The sequence below is a fragment of the Heterodontus francisci genome, unplaced genomic scaffold, assembly GCF_036365525.1.
Source record: "Heterodontus francisci isolate sHetFra1 unplaced genomic scaffold, sHetFra1.hap1 HAP1_SCAFFOLD_359, whole genome shotgun sequence".
In the NCBI taxonomy this organism is placed as follows: Eukaryota; Metazoa; Chordata; class Chondrichthyes; order Heterodontiformes; family Heterodontidae; genus Heterodontus; species Heterodontus francisci.
Genome location: NW_027141611.1, coordinates 318,173 through 344,770, shown reverse-complemented (window position 1 = coordinate 344,770; position 26,598 = coordinate 318,173). Strand labels below are relative to the sequence as shown.

At 45.3% G+C, this 26,598-nt stretch overlaps 1 protein-coding gene across 1 annotated transcript in view; it reads left to right on the top strand.

Moving 5' to 3' along the window:
• Positions 1-1,780: 1,780 nt before the first annotated feature.
• The window catches only part of LOC137364147 (probable G-protein coupled receptor 139), a gene marked incomplete at its 3' end in the record, with an annotated part of 212,435 nt that continues 187,617 nt past the window's right edge, over positions 1,781-26,598 (top strand). Inside the window, exon 1 of the mRNA XM_068027540.1 lies at positions 1,781-1,919. Coding sequence (XP_067883641.1) covers positions 1,781-1,919 — 139 coding nt within the window. The remainder of the gene's footprint in view (positions 1,920-26,598) is intronic.

Genomic DNA, 26,598 nt, shown 5'->3' with positions numbered 1-26,598 from the left:
TGAGAACAATCCTGAGGCATCTGTAACATCCACAAGTGGTGATGAAAATACTGAAGGAAATGTAAACACATGCTCGCCATCAAGGCAGTCTCTCATATCATCATCTGAACAAAGAATTAGGCATCTCATTGGACAATTGTAGCTTACGGTGGATTTTGATAGGACAGTGTGATCTTGTCAGTGAAACATTCAGCCCACCTTGATATGAAAGGTGCAAAATCATTGGAAATAGTGATTCAATGATAAGGTCGAGGAGATTGGTCAGCGGCAGAATGATTAGCAGGGAGGGAAATGCTCACTGGGTTATCATGTATGCATGACTCTTTGCAACATGTTTGTGACTAATGGGTGTATTGTTCACCGGTACATTGTGAATGGGTATTTTGTATAATTGTTAACTAGTAGTATTCCTACTGAATCTAGTAGAGTCATTGGTGTTGAATTTGAGCTCTGAGTGCTGTCTCATTATTTCTTGTAATACTCATGATTGAACCATCGAGTAACCAATCAAAAAGATGACAGTTTATGAACAACAATTGTTTCGAAATGTGGACATGAGGCTTCACATTATCATTCCCAGGAATGTCGACCCAAAGACCTGTGTCCAGAGTTACGACCGAGACTAGTTAACGACCCTTATGAAAATCTCTGGAATACCATTCCTGCATCTTTGTTGTCCATCCATAATTATGCTTGACACTGATTGGCTTTCTAGACTATTTCAGAGGACAGTTAAAAGTGAACCACATTGAGTTACATGGCGACCAGAACAGATAAGGATGGTAGATCACCTTCCCTAAAGGACATTAGTGAACCAGATAGATCGTTATAAAAATCGATGATACTTTCATGGCAACATTCTTAAGTCCAACTTTCAATTCCAAATTTGTATTTATCAATTGAATATATTAAATCATTGAATTTTAAATTTCGCCAGCTGCTATGGTGGGATTTGAACCCAGGGCATTAGCCTGAGCCTCTGGATTACTAGTTCAGTGACATTACCACTATCCCACTGTCACTGCCTCTCTGCATCACATTCCTCCCTTAAGACACTACAAAAAACCTTCCTCTTTGACCAAGCTGTTGGTCATCTGACCTCATATCTCCTGTTGTGGCTCTGTGTCATACTTTGCTTCATAATGCTCCTGTGGAGCTCTTGCGATGTTTTATTGCATAAAAGGCACGATATAAATATACGTTGTTGTTGTTGGCATTTACTAGACATGACTTGTCTTACCATATCCTTGCTGCTGGCCATTTGTTGTCCATGGTTTTTTTTCTTTTCTCAAGCAGCAAATACTTTTGTCCTGGGATGTGAACTCTAGAAATTTCCACGTCAGTTTACTCCACCTCTCCTTTTTTAATCAGAGTGCAACATTGGCAACCCTCCAGTCCTCTGCCACGACTCCCATATCCAAGGTGTATTGGAAGATTCTGGCCTGTGCATCTGCTATTCTCATCTTTCCCTCCCTCAGCAATCCTCATACATCCCATTCAGACTGGGCAAATGTTATCGTTTATTGTGGTACAAAAGGTGTCCAAATGAAAAGGGTTAACTGAACTTGTTTGTTCAGTAACTGCAATTAATGTCAGTCTCCATGGACCCTAACTGTGTCACTGGAGGGTTTTCCTTTTCTATTAATAAGGGACTCTTTCAATGTGTTATCACATAGCGTCAAAGGGAACATCACGCTCAGCACTGACAGGGATCAGTGGCTCCAGAGAGAGGGAAGGGATAGATCAGAATCTGAGAACAATAGATTTGAATGTTACAACAATGGACAGGAGTTTATCCTCGGATCTTTACTATCTTTCTACATATTGGGATTGGTACTCATTAGAAGATCGGATCCTGTATGCACTTGTGATATTTCAACATATTTACTATCCCATCCTGGCTATTGTTGGTGTCCCTGGTAGGTCTCTCTATACAGCTATTATTTCTACAAACCATGTTTAATTGCAATACTGCTCCTGTAATTTACTCTGCCCTTCTTGCTGCTGCGACTGTTGCTGGTGAATCTCTACCTCCAGCTATTAGCTGTAAATCCATTGCTAATTGTATTGCAGTTCTTGTAAGTTCATCACTCATCTTCGGTCCTGTCTGTGCTCCTTGTAAGTCTCTATTTTCCGCTAGGAGATCTGCAAACCCTGTTTCACTGAAATGCAAATATTGGGAAGACTGAAGCCAGTGTCATTGGTCTTCATCACAAATTCCATCCCCTATCTGTGAAACATATACCCCACCCTGCCCGATATCTGAGGCTGAACCAGACTGTTCACAACCTCTGTATTCTATTTATACCTGAGCTGAGTTCATCTCCATATTCCCTACATCACCAATCCTGCCTATTACCACCTCTGTAATATCATCCATCTCCACCTCTGCCTCAGCCCTTCTGCTGCATAAACCCTCATCTGTGCCTTTATTCACTTCATTTTTCCAATTCTATCCTGGTCCCCCTGCAGGTTATAAACTTCTATAAACCACAGCCCATCCAGAAATCTGCTGCCTGTATTCTAACTCACACCAAATCCCGATCACCCATCACCCCTGTGCTCACTGATCTACATTGGCTCCCGGTCTGAAAGCACTTAATTTTAATAATCTCATTCTTGTGTTTGAATCCCTCCATGGCCTCGCCCCTCCAATTAGCCCCATTCCCCTGCCCATTCCCATATTCCAGCATTTCTTCCACCATCAAGTCTATTTCCATGTCCCCTTTTAAAGTGAATTTCCTTCCCTCACTATCGCTCCCTGGTGGTGATTTTCAGCTCTTACAGCAGCATTGTTGCCCACACTGTGGAAGCCTGGATCCAGAAAAGGGTCTGAACTGAGCGCCCAGCCACTTCTGGTGTGGCCTGCACACTGTCCCATGCTGTGCAGTACTCTAGCCCGGGTGTACATTGTGTGCACTAGGAGCATGAGGAGTTGTGGAAGGTCATGTCAAACTGCTATTCCGGCAGCTTTGATGCACGTCTTTGAAACGTGATCTATGCATGTCCACTGACCGCCTGTGTTAGTCACTCTCAGCTGAACATACATTCAGCAGCACGAGGAACTCCCTCCAGTGTTATTTAAAAGGACCAGACATCCAACTTACAGGTGAGAGGCTTTTGACTTACTTCTGCTTTTGTAAAGTTGGAGGAGGTGTTGTGGATGGTTTTCTGGAGGTTGTGTTGTGAGCTGCTACAGACATTCAGGGAGGACAGAGGATTTGGTGTCCCAACTCTGGACGAGGTATGGGGACTGTAGTTACAGTGTCTCTGGGTCTGTAACATGACCAACAAATGGAGCAGAGGCTGCAGAGAGGGGAAGCTCTGTAACGATGGAGGAGGAGGGGACTCTGCTCTACCCACCCCTGGTTTTCCAAGAACACTTTTCCTACCTACATCTAACCCAGGAGTAGTGTGTGAGGTGACTCTGATTCAATACGGATGTGGTCACAGAGCTGTGTCACCTCCTGTCACATAACCTGGAGCCTCACACCAGGGTGAGGACGGAGCTGTCAGTGGCTGTTAAGGTCACAGTTTCATTGAACGTCTATGTATCTGGATCTTTCCAGGCAGGAGCAGGAGACATATCCAACATTCAGTCATAGACAGTGACAGAGTCAAAGTCACTTACTACACATAAGGAGTCCATTCGTCCCATCGAGACCATGCTGGTTCTCTGTGGATCAATCAAGTCAGTCTTACTCCCCCGCCCAATTCCCGTAGCCCTGCAAGTCCACTTCATTCAATCACCCATCCAGTTTCCTTTTGAAATTGGAAGGAAGGATCAAATTGGAAGGAAGTAAAGCTGGTAACAGGAGGTAGAAAAGTAGAAGGTGACATTCGAAGGGAGGCGAAACAAAGGTGAGCTTCAACTAGCATGCATAATGTCAATAAGGCACGGTTATGGGCACTGTACCTGAATGTGCGCAGTATTTGGAACAGGGTAGATGATTTAAAGGCCCAAATAGAGGTACATGGGTATGATCTAATAGTCATAACGGAAACGTGGCTACAGAGTGACCAAGACTGAGAACTGAATATGCAGGCATATTCGACCTTTTGGAAGGACAGGCAACAAGGGAAACGACGTAATGTTGCGCTGATAATAAGGGATGGGACCAGTACATTAGTAAGGGAGGATCTCAGGTCTGCAGAACAAAATATGGAATCTGTTTGGGTGGAGCGAAGAAACTGAAAGGGCAGAAAACATTGGTAGGAGAGCTGTTTATAGGCCACCAAACAGTAGTGTTAGTGTGGGGCACAGCATTAATGCAGATGGGAGAATCATACAGGATGGGTAATGCAATAATCAGGGGTGAGTTAGATCTTCATATAGACTGGGTAACCTAATGAGAACAAATTTCATGGATAGCGAGTTTCTGGAGTGTGTTACGGATGGTTTTCTAGAGCAGTATGTTCAGGAACCGACTAGAAAACAGGCTATTTTAGATCTAGTATTATGTAATGTGACAGGGCTAATTATTAATTGTATTGTAAAATTACCTTTAGGGATGAATTACCATAATGTGATAGAATTTTACATTATGCTTGCAAGTACGTTCGTTCAATCTTAAGCCAGGGTGTTAAATTTGCACAAAGGAAATTATGAAGATATGAGGAGCAAATTGCCCGAGGTGGATTGGGAAACTACATTGAAAGGTATGATAGTACATAGTCAATCGATAGTCTTTAAAGAAAGATTATATAGCTTACAGCACCGATACATTGCTTGCAGGCACATAAACCCCAAACGTAAAGGCAGTCACTGTGGATAACAAAGGAAGTTAAGGATTGTATAAGATTAAAACTGCGGTTAGCACCGCAGCTTCACAGCTCCAGCAACCCGGGTTCAGTCCTGGGTATTGCCTATGTGGAGATTGCAAGTTCTACCTGTGACCGCGTGGGTTTCAGCCGGGTGCTTCAGTTTCCTCCCACAGCCAAAGACTTGCAGGTTGATAGGTAAATTGGCCATTGTAAATTGCTCCTAGTGTAGGTAGGTGGTAGAAGAATGGTGGGAATGTGGTGGGGAATATGGGATTAATGTCGGATTGGTATAAATGGGTGGTTGTTGTTCGCCACAGACTCGGTGGGCTGAAGGGCCTGTTCCAGTGCTGTATCTCTCTATGTCTCTATAAAAGGCCTATAAAGTTGCCATAAATCGGAGTAAACCTGAGAATTGGGAGGACTTTAGAATAGATCAAAGGAGGAAGAAGAAACTGATAAAGAAAGGGAGAATAGAATATGAAAGTTTGTTGGAAAAAATATGAAAACGGACTGTAAAAGCTTCCACAGGTACATAAAAAGGAAACGTTTGGCGAAGACAAATGTGGGTCCATCACAGGCAGTGTCAGTAGAATTTATAATGGGGAACAGAGAAATGGCAGAGAAGCTAAATGATTATTTTGTGTCAGTGGAATATATAAGAAATCTCCCAGAATGAGAGATCCAAATGATGGTCGGAATAAAAAATTGAAGGAAAATAAAAGCATAATACTATGGATGCTGGAAATCTGAAATAAAAACAAGAAATGCTGAAAACACTCAGCAGGTCTGATAGCATCTGTGTAGAGAGAAGCAGAGATAACGTGACCCTTCTTCAGAACTGCAATGAATTGAAGGAAATTAGTATTACTTAGAAGAAATTGAAGAAATTAATTGGGCTGAAGGTTGGTATGTCCCCAGGACCTGATATTCTACTTGCCAGAGTGTTGACGAGATAGCTATGGAAATGCACTGCTGATCATCTTCAAAGAATCTGCAGATTCCGGAGCGGTTCCTGCAGCTTGGAAGGTCGCAAATGTCACCCACTATTTAAGAGGGAGGGAGAGAGAAAACAGGGAATTACAAAGCTGTTAGCCTTTCATTAATCGTTGGGAACCTGCGAGAATCATTTCTAAAGGATGTGATAAATGGACTTGGATAACAATGATCTGATTGGGCACAGTTAACATGGATTTATGAATGGGAAATGATGTTTGACGAACCTGTTGGAGATTTTGAGGATGTTACTAACAGAATTGATAAAGGGGAGTTGGTGGACATGGTATACTTGTATTTTCAGAAGGTTTTTGATGAAGTCCACCAGAAGGAGCTTGCTTCGCAAAATTAAAACAAATGGGATAGGAGGTAGTATACTGGCATTTTCACGTTGGCATGGTGTGACTAGTGGGGTACTGCAAGGATCAGAGCTTGGCCTCAGCTGTTCACAATATGTATCGATGATTTGGATGTGGGGACCAAATGTAATATTTCCAAGTTTGTGCATGACACAAAATAAAACGAAACCAATAAAATTCAAGCAGGACTTGACACGGTAGATGCAGGAAGGATGTTCCCGATGGTGGGGAGTCCAGAACCAGGGGTCATAGTCTAAGGATACGGGGTAAAACTTTCAGGACTGACATGAGGAGAAATTTCTTCACCCAGAGAGTGGCGAGCCTGTGAAATTCTGTAATCACGCCCATATCCAAGGGGGATTGGAAGATTCTGGCCAGTGCCTCGGCTATTTCCACCATTCCTTCCCTCAGCAACCCTCATACATCCCATCCAGACTGGGTAAATGTTCAAATTTATTGCGGTACAAAAAGTGTTGGATTGAAAAGAGTTAACTGAATCTGCTAATTCCGTGACTGTACATAATGTCAGTCTCCATGGACCCTAATTGTGTTTTCCATCTTCTATTAATAAGGGGCTTCTTTCAATGTGTTATTCCATAGTGTCAGTGGGAACATCAGCCCCGGCACTTACAGAGATCAGCTGCTCCAGAGAGATAGAGAGAGGATAGGTTAGAATCTGAGAACAAAAGACTGGAATGTTACAACAATGGGTCAGAATCTGAGAACAAAAGACTGGAATGTTACAACAATGGGTCAGAATCTGAGAACAATAGATTGGAATGTTACAACAATGGACAGAAGTTTATCTTCGGAACTTTACTCTCTTTCTACATATTATGATCGATACTCAATTAACACTCGCATCTATCTCGCACAGAAGATTATTCAATACGTTTACTATCCCATCCTGGCTATTATTGGGGTCCCTGGTAAGTCTCTCTAACTAGCTATTAATTCTAAAAACATGTTTAACTGCATTACTGTTCGTGTAATTTACTCTGTCCTTCTTGCTGCCGTTGTCTGCCTGGTGAGTATCTCCAGATATTAGCTCTATAAACCATTGTCAACTGTATTACAGTTCTTGTCATTTACTCTCTCATTTTATTTATTTAATAATAATTAACTAATTAGTGTTAGAAATGTCAGTTGGAGGGGTGAAGTGCTTCACCTGTGAGATGTGGGAAGCCCGTGACGCTTCCAGCGTTCTGGAGGACTACATCTGCAGGACGTGTACCCAGTTGCAGCTCCTCATAGACCGCATGGATGGGTTGGAGCGGCAACTGGATGCAGTTAGGAGCATGCAAGTGGCGGAAAACGTCATAGTGAGGAGTTTTAGAGAAGTGGTTACACCCAAGGTGCAGGGGATAGATGGGTGACCGCTAGAAGGGGCAGGCAGTCAGTGCAGGAATCTCCTGTGGCTATCCCCCTCTCTAACAAGTATACCGTTTTGGATACTGTTGGGGGGGATGGTCTATCAGGGGAAAACAGAAGCAGCCAGAGCAGTGGCACCACGGCTGGCACTGTTGTTCAGCATGGAGGGACAAAACACAGAAGAGCAATAGTTATCGGGGACTCTATAGTCAGGGGCACAGATCGGCGCTTCTGTGGACGTGAAAGAGACTCCAGGATGGTATGTTGCCTCCCTGGTGCCAGGGTCAAGGATGTCTCTGAATGGACAGGGGGAATTCTGAAGGGGGAGGCTGAACAGCCAGAGGTTGTGATACACATCGGTATCAACGACATAGGCAGGAAGAGTGATGAGGTCCTTCAGGGGGAGTTTAGGGAGTTAGGTAGAAAGTTAAAAAACAGGATCTCGAGGGTTGTAATCTCCGGATTACTCCCTGTGCCACATGCCAGTGAGGCTAGAAATAGGAAGACAGTGCAGCTAAACACGTGGCTGAGCAACTGGTGTAGAAGGGAGGGTTTCAGATATCTGGACCATTGGGATCTCTTCAGGAACAGATGGGACCTGTACAAGAAGGACGGGTTGCATCTAAACTTGAGGGGCACTAATATCCTGGCTGCGAGGTTTGCTAGCGTCACTCGGGAGGGTTTAAACTAATGTGGCAGGGGGGTGGTAACCAGAGCAGTAGGACAGCAAGTGAAATAAATGAAGGGGAACTAGTAAATAAGGCCAGTAAGACTAAGAGGAAGAGCAGGCAGGGAGATGTTGCGGAGAACAGCGGGACTGGTGGTGTGAAGTGCATTTGTTTCAATGCGAGAAGTATAACGGGTAAGGCAGATGAACTGAGAGCTTGGATTAGTACTTGGAACTATGATGTTTTTGCTATTACAGAGACTTGGTTGAGGGAAGGACAGGATTGGCAGCTAAATGTCCCAGGCTTCGGAAGCTTCAGAAGGGATAGAGGGGGATATAAAAGGGGTGGGGTAGTTGCATTACTGGTGAAGGAGAATATCCCAGCTGGACTGCGGGAGGACACCTCGGAGGGGTCATACAGCGAGGCAATATGGGTGGAGCTCAGGAATAGGAAGGGTCCAGTCACGATGTTGGGGCTTTACTGCAGGCCTCCCAACAGCCGGTGGGAGGTAGAGGAGCAGAAATGTGGACAAATTTTGGAAAGGTGTACAGGTAACAGGGTTGTAGTGGTGGGTGATTTTAACTTCCCCTGTATTGACTGGGACTCACTTAGTGTTAGGGGTTTGGATGGGGCAGTATTTGTAAGGAGCATCCAGGAGGGCTTCTTGAAACAATACGGAGATAGTCCAACAAGGGATGGGGCCGTACTGGACCTGGTATTGGGGAATGAGCCTGGCCAGGTGGTCTACGTTTCAGTAGGGGAGCATTTCGCGAACATTGACCATAATTCCATGAGTTTTAAGGTACTTGTGGATAAGGATAAGAGTAGTCCTCGGGTGACAGTGCTAAATTGGGGGAAGGCTAATTATAGCAATATTAGGCAGGAACTGAAGAATTTAGATTGGGGGCGGCTGTTTGATGGTAAATCAATATCTGACATGTGGGAGTCTTTCAAACGTCAGTTGATTAGAATCCAGGACCAGCATGTTCCTGTGAGGAAGAAGGATAAGTTTGGCAAGTTTCGGGAACTTTGGATAACGCGGGATATTGTGAGCCTCGTCAAAAAGAAAAAGGAAGCATTCATGAGGGCTGGAAGGCTGGGAACAGACGAATCCCTTGAGGAATATAAAGACAGTCGGAAGGAACTTAAGCAAGGAGTCAGGAGGGCTAAAAGGGGTCATGAAAAGTCATTGGCAAACAGGATTAAGGAAAATCCCATAGCTTTTTATACGTATATAAAGAGCAAGAGGGTAACCGGGGAAAGGGTTGGCCCACTCAAGGACCGAGAAGGGAATCTATGTGTGGAGCCAGAGGAAATGGTACTAAATGAGTACGTTGCATCAGTATTCACCAAAGAGAAGGACTTGGTACATGATGAGCCTAGGGAAGGGAGTGCAGATAGCCTCAGTCATCCCATTATCAAAAAGGAGGAGGTGTTGGGTGTCTTGCAAAACTTTAAGGTAGATAAGTCCCCAGGGCCTGATGAGATCTACCCCAGAATACTGAGGGAGGCAAGGGAAGAAATTGCAGGGGCCTTGACAGAAATATTTGCATCCTCATTGGCTCCAGGTGCGGTCCCAGAGGGCTGGAGAATAGCCAATGTTGTTCCTTTGTTTAAGAAGGTTAGCAAGGATAATCCAGGAAATTATAGGCCAGTGAGCCTTACGTTAGTGGTAGGGAAATTATTAGAGAGGATTCTTCGGGACAGGATTTACTCCCATTTGGAAACAAATGAACTTATTAGCGACAGGCAGCATGGTTCTGTGATGGGGAGGTCGTGTGTCACTAATTTGATTGAGTTTTTTGAGGAAGTGACAAAGATGATTGATGAAGGAAGGGCAGTGGATGTCATCTATATGGACTTCAGTAAAGCCTTTGACAAGGTCCCTCATGGCAGACTGGTACAAAAGGTGAAGTCACATGGGAACAGAGGGGAGATTGCAAGATGGATGCAGAACTGGCTCGGTCATAGAAGACAGAGGGTAGCAGTGGAATGGTGCTTTTCTGAATGGAGGGATGTGACTAATGGTGTTCCGCAGGGATCAGTGCTGGGGCCTTTGCTGTTTGTAGTATATATAAATGATTTGGAGGAAAATGTAGCTGGTCTGATTAGTAAGTTTGCGGACGACACAAAGTTTGGTGGAGTTGCGGATAGTCATGAGGATTGTGAGAATATACAGCAAGATATAGATCAGTTGGAGACTTGGGAGGAGAAATGACAGATGGAGTTTAATTCGGACAAATGTGAGGTAATGCATTTTGGAAGGTCTAATCCAGGTGGGAGGTTTGCAGTAAATGGCAGAACCCTTAGGAGTACTGACAGGCAGAGAGATCTGGGCGTCCAGGTCCACAGATCATTGAAAGTGGCAACGCAGGTGGATAAGGTAGTCAAGAAGGCATACGGCATGCTTATCTTCATGGGTCGGGGCGTAGAGTATAAAAATTGGCAAGTCATGCTGCAGCTATACAGAACTTTAGTTAGGCCACACTTAGAATATTGCGTGCAATTCTGGTCGCCACACTACCAGAAGGATGTGGAGGCTTTGGAGAGGGTACAGAGGAGGTTTACCAGAATGTTGCCTCGTCTGGAGGGCATTAGCTAGAAGCAGAGGTTGGATAAACTCGGATTGTTTTCACAGGAACGACGGAGGTGGAGGGGCGACATGATAGAGGTTTACAAAGTTATAAGCGGCATGGACAGAGTGGATAGTCAGAAGCTTTTTCCCAGGGTGGAAGAGTCAGTTACTAGGGGACATAGGTTTAAGGAGAGAGGGGCAAAGTTTAGAGGGGATGTGAGAGGCAAGCTCTTTACACAGAGGGTGGTGAGTGCCTGGAACGTGTTGCCGGGGGAGGTGGTGGAAGCGGATACCATAGAGATGTTTAAGAGGCATCTTGACAAATACATGAATAGGATGGGAATAGAGGGATACGGACCCCGGAAGTGCAGACGGTGTTAGGTTCGGCAGGCATCAAGATCGGCGCAGGCTTGGAGGGCCGAATGGCCTGTTCCTGTGCTGTACTTTTCTTTGTTCTTTGTTCTTGTTCTTTGCTGCTGTTGCTGTCTCTATTTCAGGCTCGGAGATCTGTAAACCCTGTTTCACTGAAATACTGTTCTGTTATGTAAATTTTGGGAAGACTGAAGCCAGTGTCATTGGTCTCCATCACAAACTCCATCCCCTATCTGGGAAGCACATACTCCACCCTGCCCAATATCTGAGGCTCAACCGGACAGTTTACAACTTCTGAGTTATATTTAAACCTGAGCTGAGTTCATCTTCATATTCTCTCCATCACCAATCCTGCCTAATACCACCTCTGTGATTTCACCCATCTCCACCTCTGCCTCAGCCCATCTGCTGCGTAAACCCTCATCCGCATCACTGATAAATCCACACTTGACTATTCCAATTCCATCTTGGTCACTCTTCTCGTTATAAACCTCCATAAACCACAGCCCATCCAGAACTCTGCTGCCTGTATTTTAACTCATTCCAAATCCCGATCACCCATCACCCCTGTGCTCACTGATCTACATTGGCTACCGGTCTGGCAGCACCTTAATTTTAATATTCTCATTCTTATGTTTGAATCTCTCCATGGCCTCAGCCCTCCATTTATTCATTTTCCCCTCTCCAATTCATATATTCCTGCAAATCTTTCGACTTCACTCTTTTTTCAGTTCTCCTTGTAAAGTGAATTTCTTTATCTGTATGTGTCCCGAGACAGGATTATAGACTCCGCAGCAAGACTGCTGCTGACGGTACAGAAGCTGGTTATCCATAAAGAGATGTGAATCGCACAGCCGGCCACTTCCAGTGCGGTCTGCACAATATCCCATGCTGGGCGGGGCTCCAGCCCAGTCGTATCATCTATGTGCTGTTAGCGTGGTCTTCCCAGCCGGCCACTTCTACTGTGGCCTGCACACTGTCCCAAGCTGGGCAGAGCTCTAGCTCAATTGTACCTTGTATGTGTTGTTCCTTTGAGGGTGGATTTGAAAGTGATGTCAATGTACCATAGCAGCAGCTTTGATGTACTTCTCTGAAACTTGGTCTGTGCATGTCCACTGACCGCCTGTGTTAGTCACTCACAGCTGAAAATACATTCAGCAGCAGGAGGAACCCCCTCTAGTGTTATTTAAAAGGTCCAGGCATCCAACATACAGGTGAGGGGCTTTTGACTTACTTCTGCTATTGTAAAGTTAATGGAGGTGCTGTGGATGGTTTTCTGGAGGTTGTGTTGGGAGCTGCTGCAGACATTCAGGGAGGACAGAAGATTTGGTGACCCAACTCTGGAAGAGGCATTGGCACTGTAGTTACAGTGTCCCTGGGTCTGTCACATGACCAACAAATGGAGCAGAGGCTGCAGAGAGGGAAGCTCTGTAAATATAGAGGAGCAGGGGGCTCTGCCCTACCCACCCCGGGTGTTCCAAGAGCTCTTTTCCTACCTACACTTAACCCAGGAGCAGTGTGTGAGGTGACTCTGATTCAATAAGGAGGTGGTCACAGAGCTGTGTCACCTCCTGTAACACAACCTGGAGCCTCACACCAGGGTGAAGACGGAGCTGTCAGTGGCCGTTCAGGTCACAGTTTAATTGAACTTCTATGTATCTGGATGGTTCCAGGCAGGAGCAGGTGACATATCCAACATAGAGTGGTAGAAATCGATGGAGTCATTTACAACACTGAAGGAGGCCATTCAGCCACTCTATGCCGGCTCTCTGTGGAACAATCCAGTCAGTTCCACTCCCCCGCTCAATTCCCGGATCCCTGCAAGTTCATTTCCTTCAGGTGTCCATCCAGTTTCCTTTTGAAATCATTGATTGGCTTGGCTTCCACCACCCTCATGGGCAGTGAGTTCCAGCTCATTACCATCCACTATGTAAAAATGTTTCTCCTCATATTCCCCCTGTATCTCTTACCCAAAACCTTCCATCTGTGTCCCCTAGTCCTTGCTTCATCAGTTAATGGGAACAGTTTTTCCTTGTCTATCTTATCTAAGTCTATCATAATCATGTGCACCTCTATCAAATCTCTCTCAATCTCCTTTACACCAGGGAGAACAACTCCATCTTCTCCGATCTCACTTTGTAACTAAACTCCCATCCCTGGAATTATTCTGGTAAATCTCCTCTGCACCCTTTCAGGGACTTTCACATCCTTCCGACAGTGTGGTGACCAGAACTGTACACAGTTCTCTAGTTGGCGTCTAACCAAAGCTTTAAGAATGTTCTGCATAACTTCCCTTATTTTCTATCTTTGCATCCAATGATGAAGCCCAAGATCTGATATGATTTGCTAAGCACCCTCCTAATATGTCCTGGCACCTTCAAAGATCAATGCATATGGAGCCCCAGGTCCCTCTGTTCCTGCACAATCTTTAGAACTGTGTCATTATGTCTATATTGCCTTCCTCGTCCATCTGATAAAATACATCACCTCACACTCCTCTGTATTAAATTCTACCTGTCACTTCTCTGTCCATTCTGCTAGCCGATCTATATCATGTTGTAGGTGGTTTGTGACATCCTCACTGCTTACTACTCCTCCAAGATTGCAATCATCAGAAAAAATGTAAATTCTACTGATTATTCCAAGATCCATGTCATTTATATGTAGCAAAAAAAAAGCACAGTGTTCCTCGCACTGACCATTGGGGAACTTCACTGTCTACCATCCTCCAGTCTGAAAAACAACCATTTAACACATTTCTCTTTTTTCTGTCATTTGGACAATTTTTGATTCAACTGGATGCTATTCCTGAGATTCAATTTTTTTAACCAAGCTTTTGTGTGGTTGTTCATCAAGCAATTTCATAAAATCCATGCATACAACATCCACCACATTCCCTTCATCAACCTTCTCAGATCATCGAAATAAGTTCAATTAGTTCAGTCAAGCATGATCTGCCTTTTTAGAAATCCGTGCTGACAATCCATAAATATCTCAAACCTCTCCAAGTGTGTGTTGATTTTTCCCTGATAATTGCTTCTAAAACTTAACTCACCAATGATGTTAAACTAATTGACCAGTAGTTGCGAGGCCTGTCTGTTGTCCATTGATAATTCAGGGAGGTGAGGGTGACCATCTATGTCATCAATTTCTCCCTCAGCAGGGAGAAGCAGGATGAGTGATCCCGTAGCTTTGTCAGGATAGCGGGATTCCTGATGACATAGGTGGCTCTGCGGGGCCCCCATGTCAACGGGGAGAGGTACAGGAACTGGAAGCACTCTCACTCCATTAATGTACAGTTGGTGTGTGCGCATGCCCAGTACATCATGTTGGTGAATGTCCACTATCCTGGCAGCAGCAAGGATACCTTCATTCTGAATCAGTCAGCCAGTCCCAATATTCCGGGGCTCCTTGCAGAACCAGAATGTGGCTTCTCGGAGGCGAAGGAAACTCCTCTAGACACAGCTCATGTTTCTGCACCCCCAAATCACATCCCACACCAACCAACCTCACAAAATTACCATGTGTATAATGTGAGCAATGGAATCGCCAGGAACATGGTGGAACAGACCATCGGTGTGATGAAGCAATGCTTCCGATGTCTGAACCGCTCGGGGGTGCCCTCCAGTACACACTGGAGCAGGTGTCCAGGTTCATGGTGTTCTGCTGCATCCTTCATATCATCACCATCATGAGGACACAGGCATTGGCACCAGGAATCTGGAGGATACCTCAGGAGGAGGAGGAGGCAGGGAGGATATTTCCTGGATGCCTTCCAGCCGGACAGGTTGTCGGAGAGTCCCTGCTAAGATACTGGTTCCCATAGGACAACTTTTCTTTCCCGCCATGGATCCCCCATTCTCCACCATTACACCCATCTGAGATGCCCCATCACAGTGTTATTACAGCACAGAAGGAACTATTCAGCTCATAGTGTCTGCACCGGCTCTCCGAATGCACAATTCACCTAATCCCATTCCCTGCCTTCTTCCCGGAACCCTGCACATTCTTCCTTCTCATATACCAGTTTATTCAGCTTTAGCATGTTCATAGATGTGGTCACCACACTGCTGAAGAGCATGCAGGGAGAGTGGGAATGGGTGATCAGCAGGCAGTCAAAAATTATCAGGCAAGTAGTGCCGGAGACCCCTGAGTGCATCTCACTCTCCAACAGGTATTCAGTTCTGTATACTGAGGGAAGTGATGCTTCACCTGAGGAGAGCAGCCACAGCAAGTCCATGGCACCACGGGTGGCTCAGCTGCAGAGCGGGATACAGGGATGACTGGAAGAGCCATAGTGATAGGTGAGTCAATAATCAGGGGAACTGACAGGCGTTTCTGTGGCCACAGACGTGAATCCAGGATGGGGTGTTGTCTCCCAGGTGCCAGGGTCAAGGATGTCACTCAGCGACTGCAGAGCATCTTGAAGCAGGAGGGGAACAGCCAGAAGTCGTGGTCCACATGGGAACCAACGACAGAGGTAGAAAGCGGGATGTGGTCTTGCAGTCAGAATTTAGGGAGCTAGGGAAGAAATTAGCAAGCAGGACCACAAACACAGTCAAAAAGTAGAATTCTCCAGATTACTCCCAGTGCCAGGTGCAACTTAGTATATAAATAGAAAGATAAGGCAGACGAATCTGTGGCTGGAAAGATGGTGCAGGAGGGAGGGATTCATATTTCTGGGACACTGGAACCGGCTCTGGGGGAGATGGGACCTTTACAGGCCGGACGGGTTGCACGTGAACAGAGCCAGGACTGGGTTCCTTGCGGAACGTTTTGCGAGTACTGTTGGGGAGGGTTTAAACTAGTTTAGCAGGGAGGTGGGGGACCTGAGGGTAGACTTAGCTGGCACAAAATCAGAAATGAAAATGGAAGGTGGCAAATTAATGGATGAGTCAAGAAGACAGAGGAAATGAGGGTGAAAAAATGAAAAAAAGGTTTGGCAGTGCTCAAGGCTATCTGTTTCAATGTATGGAGTGCTGCAAATAATGCAGATGAGCGGAGGGCAAAGATAGACATGTGGCAGTATGATATCATAGTTGTTACAGAAACTTGGCTTAAGGAGGGACAGGAATGGCAGCTCAACGTTCCTGGTTACCAGGTTTTCAGATGCGATAGGGAGGGGGTTAAGAAAGGAGGGGAATGGCAATTCTGGTCAAGGACTCTTTTGCAGCTGTGAGGAGGGATGATATGTTGGAAGGTTCATCAAGTGAGGCCATATCGATTCAGCGAAGGGACCATAAAGGGGCAATCTCACTGCTGGGAGAGTGATCTCGACAGCCAAATAGTCAGAGGTTAATAGAGGAGCAGATAAGTAGGCAAGTCTCTGAGAAGTGCAAGAACAATAGGGCAGTAATAGTAGGGTATTTTAATCACCCCGATGTTAACGAGGTTAATTTTAGTATGAAAAGAATTGAGGGAGCAGAATTCTTGAGGTGCATTCAGGACAACATTTTTGTCCAGCATGCAGAAAGTCCAACAGGAGAGGGTGCAGTTTTAGATTTTGTTTTAGGAAATGACGCTGGGCAGGTGTATGGAGTGTCAGGGGAGAGCATTTTGGTGGGAGTGATCATAATTCAGTCAGTTATAACATAACTATGGAAACGTACAGACATAGAATAGGATTTAGAGTTCTCAATTGGTGCAAGGCCAATTTTACTAAACCGAGGAGCGAAAGTGGACTGGAAACAGCGACTTGAAGGTAAATCAGTCTCAGAGCACTGGGAGGCATTCAAAGTGGAGATTCAAGGGGTTCAGTGTAAACATGTTCCCACAAAGAAAAAGGGTGAGGCGGCCAAATCTCGAGTCCCATGGATGTCAAGGAGCCGATATTGTAAGATAAAACAGAAAAGGGAAGCATACATCCGACACTGAGAACTCAATCCTACAGAAAGTTGAGAGGACTTTAGAAAGTGGAAGGATTAAATCAAAAAGGAAATTAGGACAGCAAAGAGAGAGCATGAAAGAATATTGGCAAGCAAAGTCAAGGTGAACCCAAAGATGTTTTCTCAATGCATTAAGAGTAAGAGGTTAACTAAGGGGAGAGTCGGGCCCATAATAGACCAAAAAGGTAACCTATGCGTAGGGGTGGAAGATATTGGTATGGTTTTATTGAATACTTTTAGTGTCTTCAGAAAAGAGGAGGGATGCAGATATTGTAGTTAAGGAGGAAGAGTGTGAATTATTGGATGTGATGAACATACTGAGAGAGGAAGCGTTAATGGGATTAGTATCCTTGAATGTTGATAAATCACCTGATCCAATTGAAATGTGCCCCAGGTTGCTACAAGAAGCAACAGAGGAAATAGCAAAGAGTCTGACTATTATTTTCCAGTCCTCACTGGATACAGTTGTGGAGCCGGAGTATTGGAGAATTGCTAACGTTGGACCTCTGTTTAAAAAGGGAGTGAAGGATAGTCTGAATAATTACAGGCCAGTCAGTCTAACCTCAGTAGTGGGAAAATGATTGGAATCTATTCTGAGAGACGGGGTAAACTGTCACTGAGACAGGCACAGGTTAATCAAGGATAGTCAGCATGGATTTGTTAAGGGAAGAGCTTGTTTGACCAACTTGATCGAATTTTTCGAAGATGTAACAAGGGATATCGATGAAAGTAGTGCAGTTGATGTGGTCCACATGGATTTCAGCAAGGCTTTTGACAAGATCCCACATGACAGACTGGTTCAAAAAGAAAATTCCATGTAATCCAGGGAAATGCAGCGAGGTGGATAAAAAATTGGTTCAGTGGCAGGAAACAAAGGGTAATTGTTGACGGGCGCTTTTGCAACTGGAGGGCTGTTTCCAGTGGTATTCCAGAGGGCTGAGTACTGAATCTCCTGCTTTTTGTGGTGTATATTAACGATTTCGACATAAATGTAGGGGGCATGATCAAGAAATCTACGGATGACACAAAGATTGGCCGTGTGGTAGATAGCGAGAAGGATAGCTGTAGACTGCAGTAAGTTATTGGCGGTCTGGACAGATGGGCAGAAAAGTGGCAAATGGAATTCAACTTGGGGAAGTGTGAGGTGATGCAATTGGGGAGCTGAAATAAGACAAAGGAATACACGATTACTGGGAAAATACTGAGAAGTGTGGAGGAAGTAAGGGACCTTGGAGTCAATGTCCACAGATCCCTGAAGATAGCAGGACAGGTCAATAAGGTGGTTAAGAAGGCATATGAATCCTTGCCCTTATTAGCCGAGGTACAGAATATAAGAGCAGGGAAGTTATGCTGGAACTGTATAAATCATTGGTTAGACCACTACTTGAGTACTGTGTTCAGTTCTGGCAACAACATTACAGAAAGGATGTAATTGCACTAGTGAGGGTACAGAGGAGATTTACGAGGATGTTGCCAGGACTGAAATAATGCAGTTATGAGGAAAGATTGGATAGGCTGGGGTTGTTCTCCTTGGAACAGAGAAGGCTGAGAGGAGATCTGATTGAAATGTACAAAATTGTGAGTGGCCTGGATTGACTGGAGGTGAAGGGTCTATTCACCTGAGCAGAGAGGTAAGTGATTGGTAGAAAGATCAGAGGGGAGATGAGGAAAAACTTGTACAACCAGAAATACAAAATTGGCTCAGTGGCAGTAAACAAAGGGTAATTGTTGAAGGGTATTTTATTGACTGGAGCACTGTTTCCCGTGGTGTTCCAGAGGGCTCAGTACTGGGTCCCCGCTTTTAGTGACGGTCTGGAACCCACTGTCGGCAAGGATGTTTGAGGCAGAAACCCTCTACTCATTAAAAAGCAGTCTGAATGTGCACCTCAAGTGTCATAATCTGTAGGGCTATGGATCAAATGCTGGAAGGTGGGATTCGAATAGGTGGATCATTTTTCGGCTGGTACAGACACGATGGGCCAAGTGGCCTCTTTCTGTCCCTTAAGGTTTCTACTAGTCTATCATTCTATAACATGAAACACGCTATCCTCATTAACACTCACAGTTATATCAAGAAAACCTATCAAGATTATCAGAAACGATTTTGCATTAACCTATCCGTGCTGCTTGTCATTTATCATCCCATGATTTTACAAGCAAGATATATTTTTATGTCAGGCTGCTGCTTGACTAGTCTGTGGGACAGCTCTCCCAACTTTGGCACAAGCCCCCAGATGTTAGTAAGGAGGACATTGGAGGGTCGACAGGGCTGGGTGTGTCCGTGTCGTTTCCGGTGCCTAGGTCGATGCTGGGTAGTCCATCCGGTGTCATTCCTTTTTATTGACTTCATAGTAGTTAGATACAACTGAGTGGCTTGCTAGCCCATTTCAGAAGGCATGTGAAAGCCAACCACATTGATTTGGTCTGGAGTCATATGGAGGCTACCAGGTGAGGGCAGCAGATTTCCTTCCCTAAAGAACATTAGTGAACCTTATGTTTCACTGGAGAGTTTCCATCTTCTATCACTCTCATATCCAAGGATGACTGAAAGATTCTGGCCAGTGTCTCTGCTGCTTCCACCATACCTTCCCTCAGCAACCCTCATTCATCCCATCCAGACCAGGCAAATGTTCAACTTTGTTATTGTACAAAAAGTGTGGAATTGAAAGGGGTTAACAGAACCTGTTTGTTCAGTGACTGTATTTAATGTTAGTCTCCATGGACCCAAATTGTGTCACTGGAGTGTTTTCAACTTCTATTAATAAGGGGCTCCTTTCAATGTGCTATTCCATGGTATCAGCAGCAGCATCGCCTCCGGCACTAACAGAGATCAGTAGCTTCAGACAGAGGGAGAGGATAGATCAGAGTCTGAGAATAATAGATTGGAATGTTACAACAATGGGTCAGAATCTGAGAACAATAGATTGGAATGTTACAACAATGGATCAGAATCTGAGAACAATAGATTGGAATGTTACAACAATGCATCAGAATCTAAGAACAATAGATTGGAATGTTACAACAATGGACAGGAGTTTCTCCTCTTTGTTTGACCTGGTTACTGCTTATTATTATTGGATGACATTAGAATTGCGGATCTATTATGCTCTGAGGATGATTCAATTTATTTACTATCCCATACTCGCTATTATTGGTGTCCCTGGTAAGTCTCCATCAGCAATTATTGGATTCAGAAAACATATTTCACTGATTTAATGTTCTTGTCATTTAAATCATGAGAAGACTGAAGTCATTGTCTTCAGTTTTTGTCACATACTCTATTCCCTATCCACGGTCTGCATCCCCCTCACTGACCATTGTCTGAGGCTGAACCAGGAAGTTTACAATCTCTGGTACCTGTTTACTGCTGAGCTGAGTTCATCCCCATATTCTCGCGATCCCCAACCCTGCCTATTGTTACGGCCAGGTGAGGATGGGTCACAGTCGCTCGTCTTATTTGACCACAACTCTGTTTGTTCTTTTTAACCAGTGGATGTGCTAACCCTCTCATTGAGTATTTGACCTTTTACCTTTGGAGTGATTGTGAAGGACCTGATCGGGCAGGTTCTCTTGAGTTTAAACAGGAAAGAGGTAAGTTTATTATACTTAACAATGTCAACCCGATCTCAATAAAATCATAAAAAAATACACCACACATTTACGCACACATTCGTACGAGAATTACACAGAAATAGATTACAGAGTGAGAAGATGGGAGTCCGGCATAAATAGAAAAATAAAATACTCATTCTGTGATGTTGGATGACACGGCGGTCTTCCGGCTGCAGTTGTATTCTTGAAGTCTTTGGCTGGTCGAAGCACCCTTTGTGGCTGGCCCACGTGGCTCAGGGATTTCTTTGAGGCAGACTTGTAGGTGGCTTTCTTTCCCTGCTGTCTCTGTCTGTAGTAATCTGTCGGCTTGGAGGGACCACAGTCGCATGTGGTATTCAAACTTGTGACGTTATCTGGAGAGAGAGAGACGGGGGGACACAGCCCTTCTGATTCTGCACAGTTTGAATCACTGGCTTGTCTGTCTTTGTCCAGGGGAAACTCCCAACTTTCACATAGATGGACAGAAGGCCTCATGACTGTCTCAGTGCATTCGCTGGAACCTGATAATGAGATTCAAGGTTAGAAACTTCTGTCACCCCGGGGCTCAGGATGCCAGTATTTATAATTGTAGGAGTTTTCTCTTTCAAAGTCAATATGTCAGGATGCCCTTGTATGCCGTGTTAATGAAAGTAATTTAAGGTAATTCAATCACTAGAGCAAGCCAATGATACAGGTCTAGACTCAGCAGACATGTGTCTCCCGTTGGTGGCCTATGAATGTGAAAAGGTGTTTCAGATGCCAATTGCGGTGGGCATCTTGGCTGCCAGTTTTGTCAAGGTTAACTGTGGGATTTCTTTTTTCATTAAAGGTTTATTGCAAGTTTCAAATCGGTGAATTAAAATTCCTCATTGGGCATATGGTGTTATCTTGACACCACCACAGCACACTGAAAGAAATTTGATAATAGGAACATTTCATTACAGAATTGTGGGAAGAAATAGAAGGAAATACACATTCATTCTCAATAATCACTTCTCAAATTCACACATGAATCTTGGAATTACTGCAGCTGTCATTGTCTGTTACAGTTGTGCTGATTTAATTGTTTTGGAGTTTTGTCTGGGATGGTTATGTGTCGGGTTCGACCCTGGACATTGCATCAGCGATTACATAGGTTTTTTTTCTCTCTTGCAATGAAGCTTTAACTATTCAGGTTCCTGCACCTTGATGATCTTTCTCCCTGTGAGGTGTCTGAGATTTCCTGTGGACCTTTGTTCTTGCTGAGCACGGCTTTGAAATTTATTTATTTAGAGGTACAGCACTGAAACAGGCCTTTCGGCCCACCAAGTCTCTGCCGACCATCAACCACCCATTTATACTAATCCTACATGAATCCCATATTCTTACCACATCCCCACCTTCCCCTGCCACCTACCTATACTAGGGGCAATTTATAATGGCCAATTTACCTATCAACCTGCAAGTCTTTGGCTGTGTGAGGAAACCGGAGCACCCGACAAAAACCCACGTGGTCAAAGGGAGAACTTGCAAACTCTACACGGGCAATACCGAGAATCGAACCTGGGTCACAGGAGCTATGAGGTTGTAGCGCTAATCACTGCACACCTTTGCCGCCCCAAGTTGCAGGGTTTGATTAGCTTTGGGTTTGGGATCTGATCATTGGGTTCTTCAGTGGGTAGATCCACACTGACCTTACTTTTAACTTTCTGCTGAGGTACGCAAGTGCTGTTCACTTTAGGGCAATTTCCCTTCCCTTTTCTCTTCACTATGAGGAGGATATTTTTCCTAATCTGCCCTATTTCCTCTGGGACAGTAGTGTTCGCCAGTGTCTGTCCAGCTTTCACTGAACTTTCCAGCGGCACTTTGACTTGTTCAGACATCTCCCTTACCATTGGCATGCCTTTTTGGGAACTTTCTTTGTCCCTCCACGTTTCTGTAAATGTTGTTAGCAGCCTTTTTATGGTCCCTGTTTGACCTGCATTTAAGGAGGAGAGTGAGTGGTCTAAGTTCTCTAACATTTCAGGGTTGGCTAATCGGAGAATAGGGGGTTCCAATTGGTAATCCTCCTGGCCCTCCTCCAACCTGTCCTCACTGTCCTTTTGAATCCTTCCCTCCTGACTGTCTGACAGATCTGTACTTGTCTGTCCCCTCCACAGACTTGATTTTTTGCCTTTGCTCTGGGGAGTCAATTATATAATTTACCCGCTATTCTTTTTGTCACTCGATATGGACCACTGAAACGGGATTTCAGGGGTAGACCCTCTATTGGGAGTAATAACAATACATGGTCTCTGGGCGGAAATGTTCTCGCCTTGGCATTTCTTCCTGCTTACCTTCTCATGGCTGCCTGGGGGGTCTTTGGTTGTTCCTGAGTCATTGCACAGGCTCCCGTGAGCCGATCCCAGAGCATGGAAATGTATTCTAACATGGAAGACTCATCCCTGTGTCCGAAAAACTTCTTGAATCATTTAAGCAGAGCTCTCACCTCGTGTCCATAAATTAATTCAAAGAGGCTAAAGCCAGTGGAAGCATTGAATAAGTCCCTGGTAACCAACAGGTGAAATCCTAGCCCTTTGTCCCAGTCATGGGGTTACTCATAGCAGTATGGCCTGTTCATTGTCTTTAGGGTCTGGTGGTAACACTCCAAAGCCCCTTGTGACTGTGGGTGGTAGGCTAAGGACCTTAGCTGGGTTATGTCCAGATTGCCCATGACCTTTTCAAAAATACTGGACATAAAATGTGTGCCCTGATCCAACTGGATCTCAGCAGGCAGCCCATTATCGGGTAAAGAATTGGGTTAGCCCCTCCACCACTACCTTGGCAGAGATAGCTCTTCGGGAGAATGACCTCTGGGAATCAGGTCACCACATCCATAATGGTGAGAAGATACTGGTAGTCCCGTTTTGTTTTCAGCAGGTGTCCCACAAAATCCACCAGCACTCTGCTGAAGGGTTCCCCAAAAGCTGGTAGATGAATTTGGGTGCAGATTTTATTGCAGGTTGGGGCTTCCCCACCACCTAGCGCATGTGACTAGTTTTACAGAACTCCACCACATCTTTGTGGAGTTGTGGCCAGTCAAAATGCTGTCTTATGCGGCTTCGATTTTTCATACACTGACATGTCCAGTCATTGGAAGTTCGTCGGCCATTCTTAATATTTCTTTAAGGGACCTCAGCGGCACCACTATCTGGTGAACCACTGTCCTCTCTTCATCCGCAGGTCTGTGAGGAGGTCTCTACTTCCTCATCAGCACCTCGTTCCTTAAATAGTAGCACTCTGCAATTCCCTCTGCTTCAGTTTTGGTTTGGACAGTCCGTGCTATTTTTTAACACAGGGTCGGGGGATTGAGCCTCAACTAAGGAAGATCTGTTTAGCAAATCCTTTCTGTTCTCTAACTTCCCAAAGAAGGTTGCAGACAGCCAGGCAGTCGGGTCATCCATCTACAGTGTCAGTTCAGGGATTGTTTGGCCGTGGACCGTGTCACCACACAATCAGGGAGAATGTCAGGGGCCTTATCCTGTAACTGCTCTGTCTCCCTGCGTTATCTTAGTCTCTCGAGAACTACCGGGGAAGCTGGCACCTTTTCCCCTGTCAGATCATTACCCAGGAGCAGGTCGACCCATCCATCTGTAAACTAGGTACAATCCCCATGGTTACCGGTCCTGAAACTGGGTCACAGTCGTTATAAAGGTATGGACATATACTGTCTTCCGATACAATTCACTAACTCTTTAGCATTCACTACACTATCGAAGAAAGGTCATTCCTTTTCCCAGCAGAAGGGATTGGGTTGCCCCTGTATCCCTTAGTATGACTATGGGCTTGCTTGCCTCACTCAAGGTAGATGGGGTCACTTTTCCTTGGGATTATAATTCCTGGTAACTCTCAGGGATTTTGTTAAGATTTCCTGCACTCTCAGTGGTAGGTTTACTGGGTCTGACTGCCACAGTTAAAGGCACAGCCTGATCTGCTGTGATTTCCATCAGGGCCCGTTTTCCTGCACTGATCTGGTGGACATTTAAAAAAAAAAATATTCATTCACAGAATGTGGGCGTGGCTGGCCAGGCCAGCAATTATTGCCCAACCCTAATCGCCCTTGCCAAGGTGGTGGTGAGCTGCCTGCTTGAACTGCAGTAGTCCATATGGGGTAGGTACACCCACAGTGCTATTGGGAAGGGAGTTCCAGGATTTTGACCCAGCGACAGTGAAGGAACGGCGATAAAGTTCCAAGTCAGGATGGTGTGTGACTTGTAGGGGAACTTGCAGATGGTGGTGTTCCCATGTATTTGCTGCCCTTGTCCTTCTAGTTGGTAGAGGTCGCGGGTTTGGAAGGTGCTGTCTAAGGAGCCTTGGTGCATTGCTGCAGTGCATCTTGTAGATGGTACACACTGCTGCCACTGTGCGTCGGTTGTGGAGGGAGTGAATGTTTGTAGATGGGGTGCCAATCAAGCGGGCTGCTTTGTCCTGGATGGTGTTAAGCTTCTTGAGTGTTGTTGGAGCTGCACCCATCCAGGCAAGTGGAGAGTATTCCATCACACTCCTAACTTGTGCCTTGTCGATTGTGGACAGGCTTTGGGGAGTCAGGAGGTGAGTTACTCGCCTCAGGATTCCTAGCCTCTGACCTGCTCTTGTAGCCACGGTATTTATATGGCTACTCCAGTTCGGCTCCTGGTCAATGGTAGCCCCTAGGATGTTGATAGTGGGGGATTCAGCGATGGTAATGCCATTGAATGTCAAGGACAGATGGTTAGATTCTCTCTTCTTGGAGATGCTCATTGCCTGGCACTTGTGTGGCGCGAATGCTCCTTTCCACTTATCAGCCCGAGCCTGGATATTTTCCAGGTCTTGCTGCATTTCTACACAGACTGCTTCAGTATCTGAGGAGTCGCGAATGGTGCTGAACATTGTGCAATCATCAACGAACATCCCCACTTCTGACCTCATGATTGAAGGAAGGTCATTGATGAAGCAGCTGAAGATGGTTGGGCCCAGGACAGTACCCTGAGGTAATCCTGCAGTGATGTCCTGAAGCTCAGCTGATTGACCTCCAACAACCACAATCATCTTCCTTTGCGCTAGGTATGACTCCAGCCAGCGGAGGGTTTTCCCCCTGATTCCCATTGCCCTCAGTTTTGCTAGGGCTCCTTGATGCCATACTCGGACAAATGCTGCATTGATGTCAAGGGCAGTCACTCTCACCTCACCTCTTGAGTTCAGCTCTTTTGTCCATTTTTGAACCAAGGCTGTATTGAGATCAGGATGAGTGGCCCTTTTGGAACCCAAACTGAGCATCACTGAGCAGGTTGTTGCTAAGCAAGTGCCGCTTGATGGCACTGTTGATGACACCTTCCATCACTTTACTGATGATTGAGAGGAGGCTAATGGGGCGGTAGTTGGCCGGGTTGGATTGGTCCTGTTTTTTGTGTGCAGGACATACCTGGGTAATTTTCCACATTGCAGGGTAGATGCCAGTGTTGTAGCTGTACTGGAACAGCTTGGCTAGGGCCGCAGCATGTTCTGGAGCACAGGTCTTCAGTACTATTGCCGGAATATTGTCAGGCCCCATAGCTTTTTCAGTATCCATTCGCTGCAGTCTTTTCTGGATATCACGCGGAGTGAATCGAATTGGCTAAAGTTTGGCATCTGTGATGCTGGGGACTTCAGGAGGAGGCCGAGATGGATCAACTCGGCACTTCTGGCTGAAGATTGTTGCAAATGCTTCAGCCTTATCTTTTGCACTGATGTGCTGGGCTCCCCCATCATTGAGGATGGGGATATTTGTGGAGCCACCTCCTCCAGTTAGTTGTTTAATTGTCCACCACCATTCACGGCTGGATGTGGCAGGACTGCAGAGCTGAGATCGGATCCGTTGTTTATGGGATCGCTTAGCTCTACGCAGTTTGGCATGCAAGTTGTCCTGGGTTATAGCTTCACCAGGTTGACACCTCATTTTGAGGTATGCCTGGTGCTGCTCCTGGCATGCCCTCCTGCACTCTTCATTGAACTAGGGTTGGTATCCTGGCTTGATGGTAATGGTA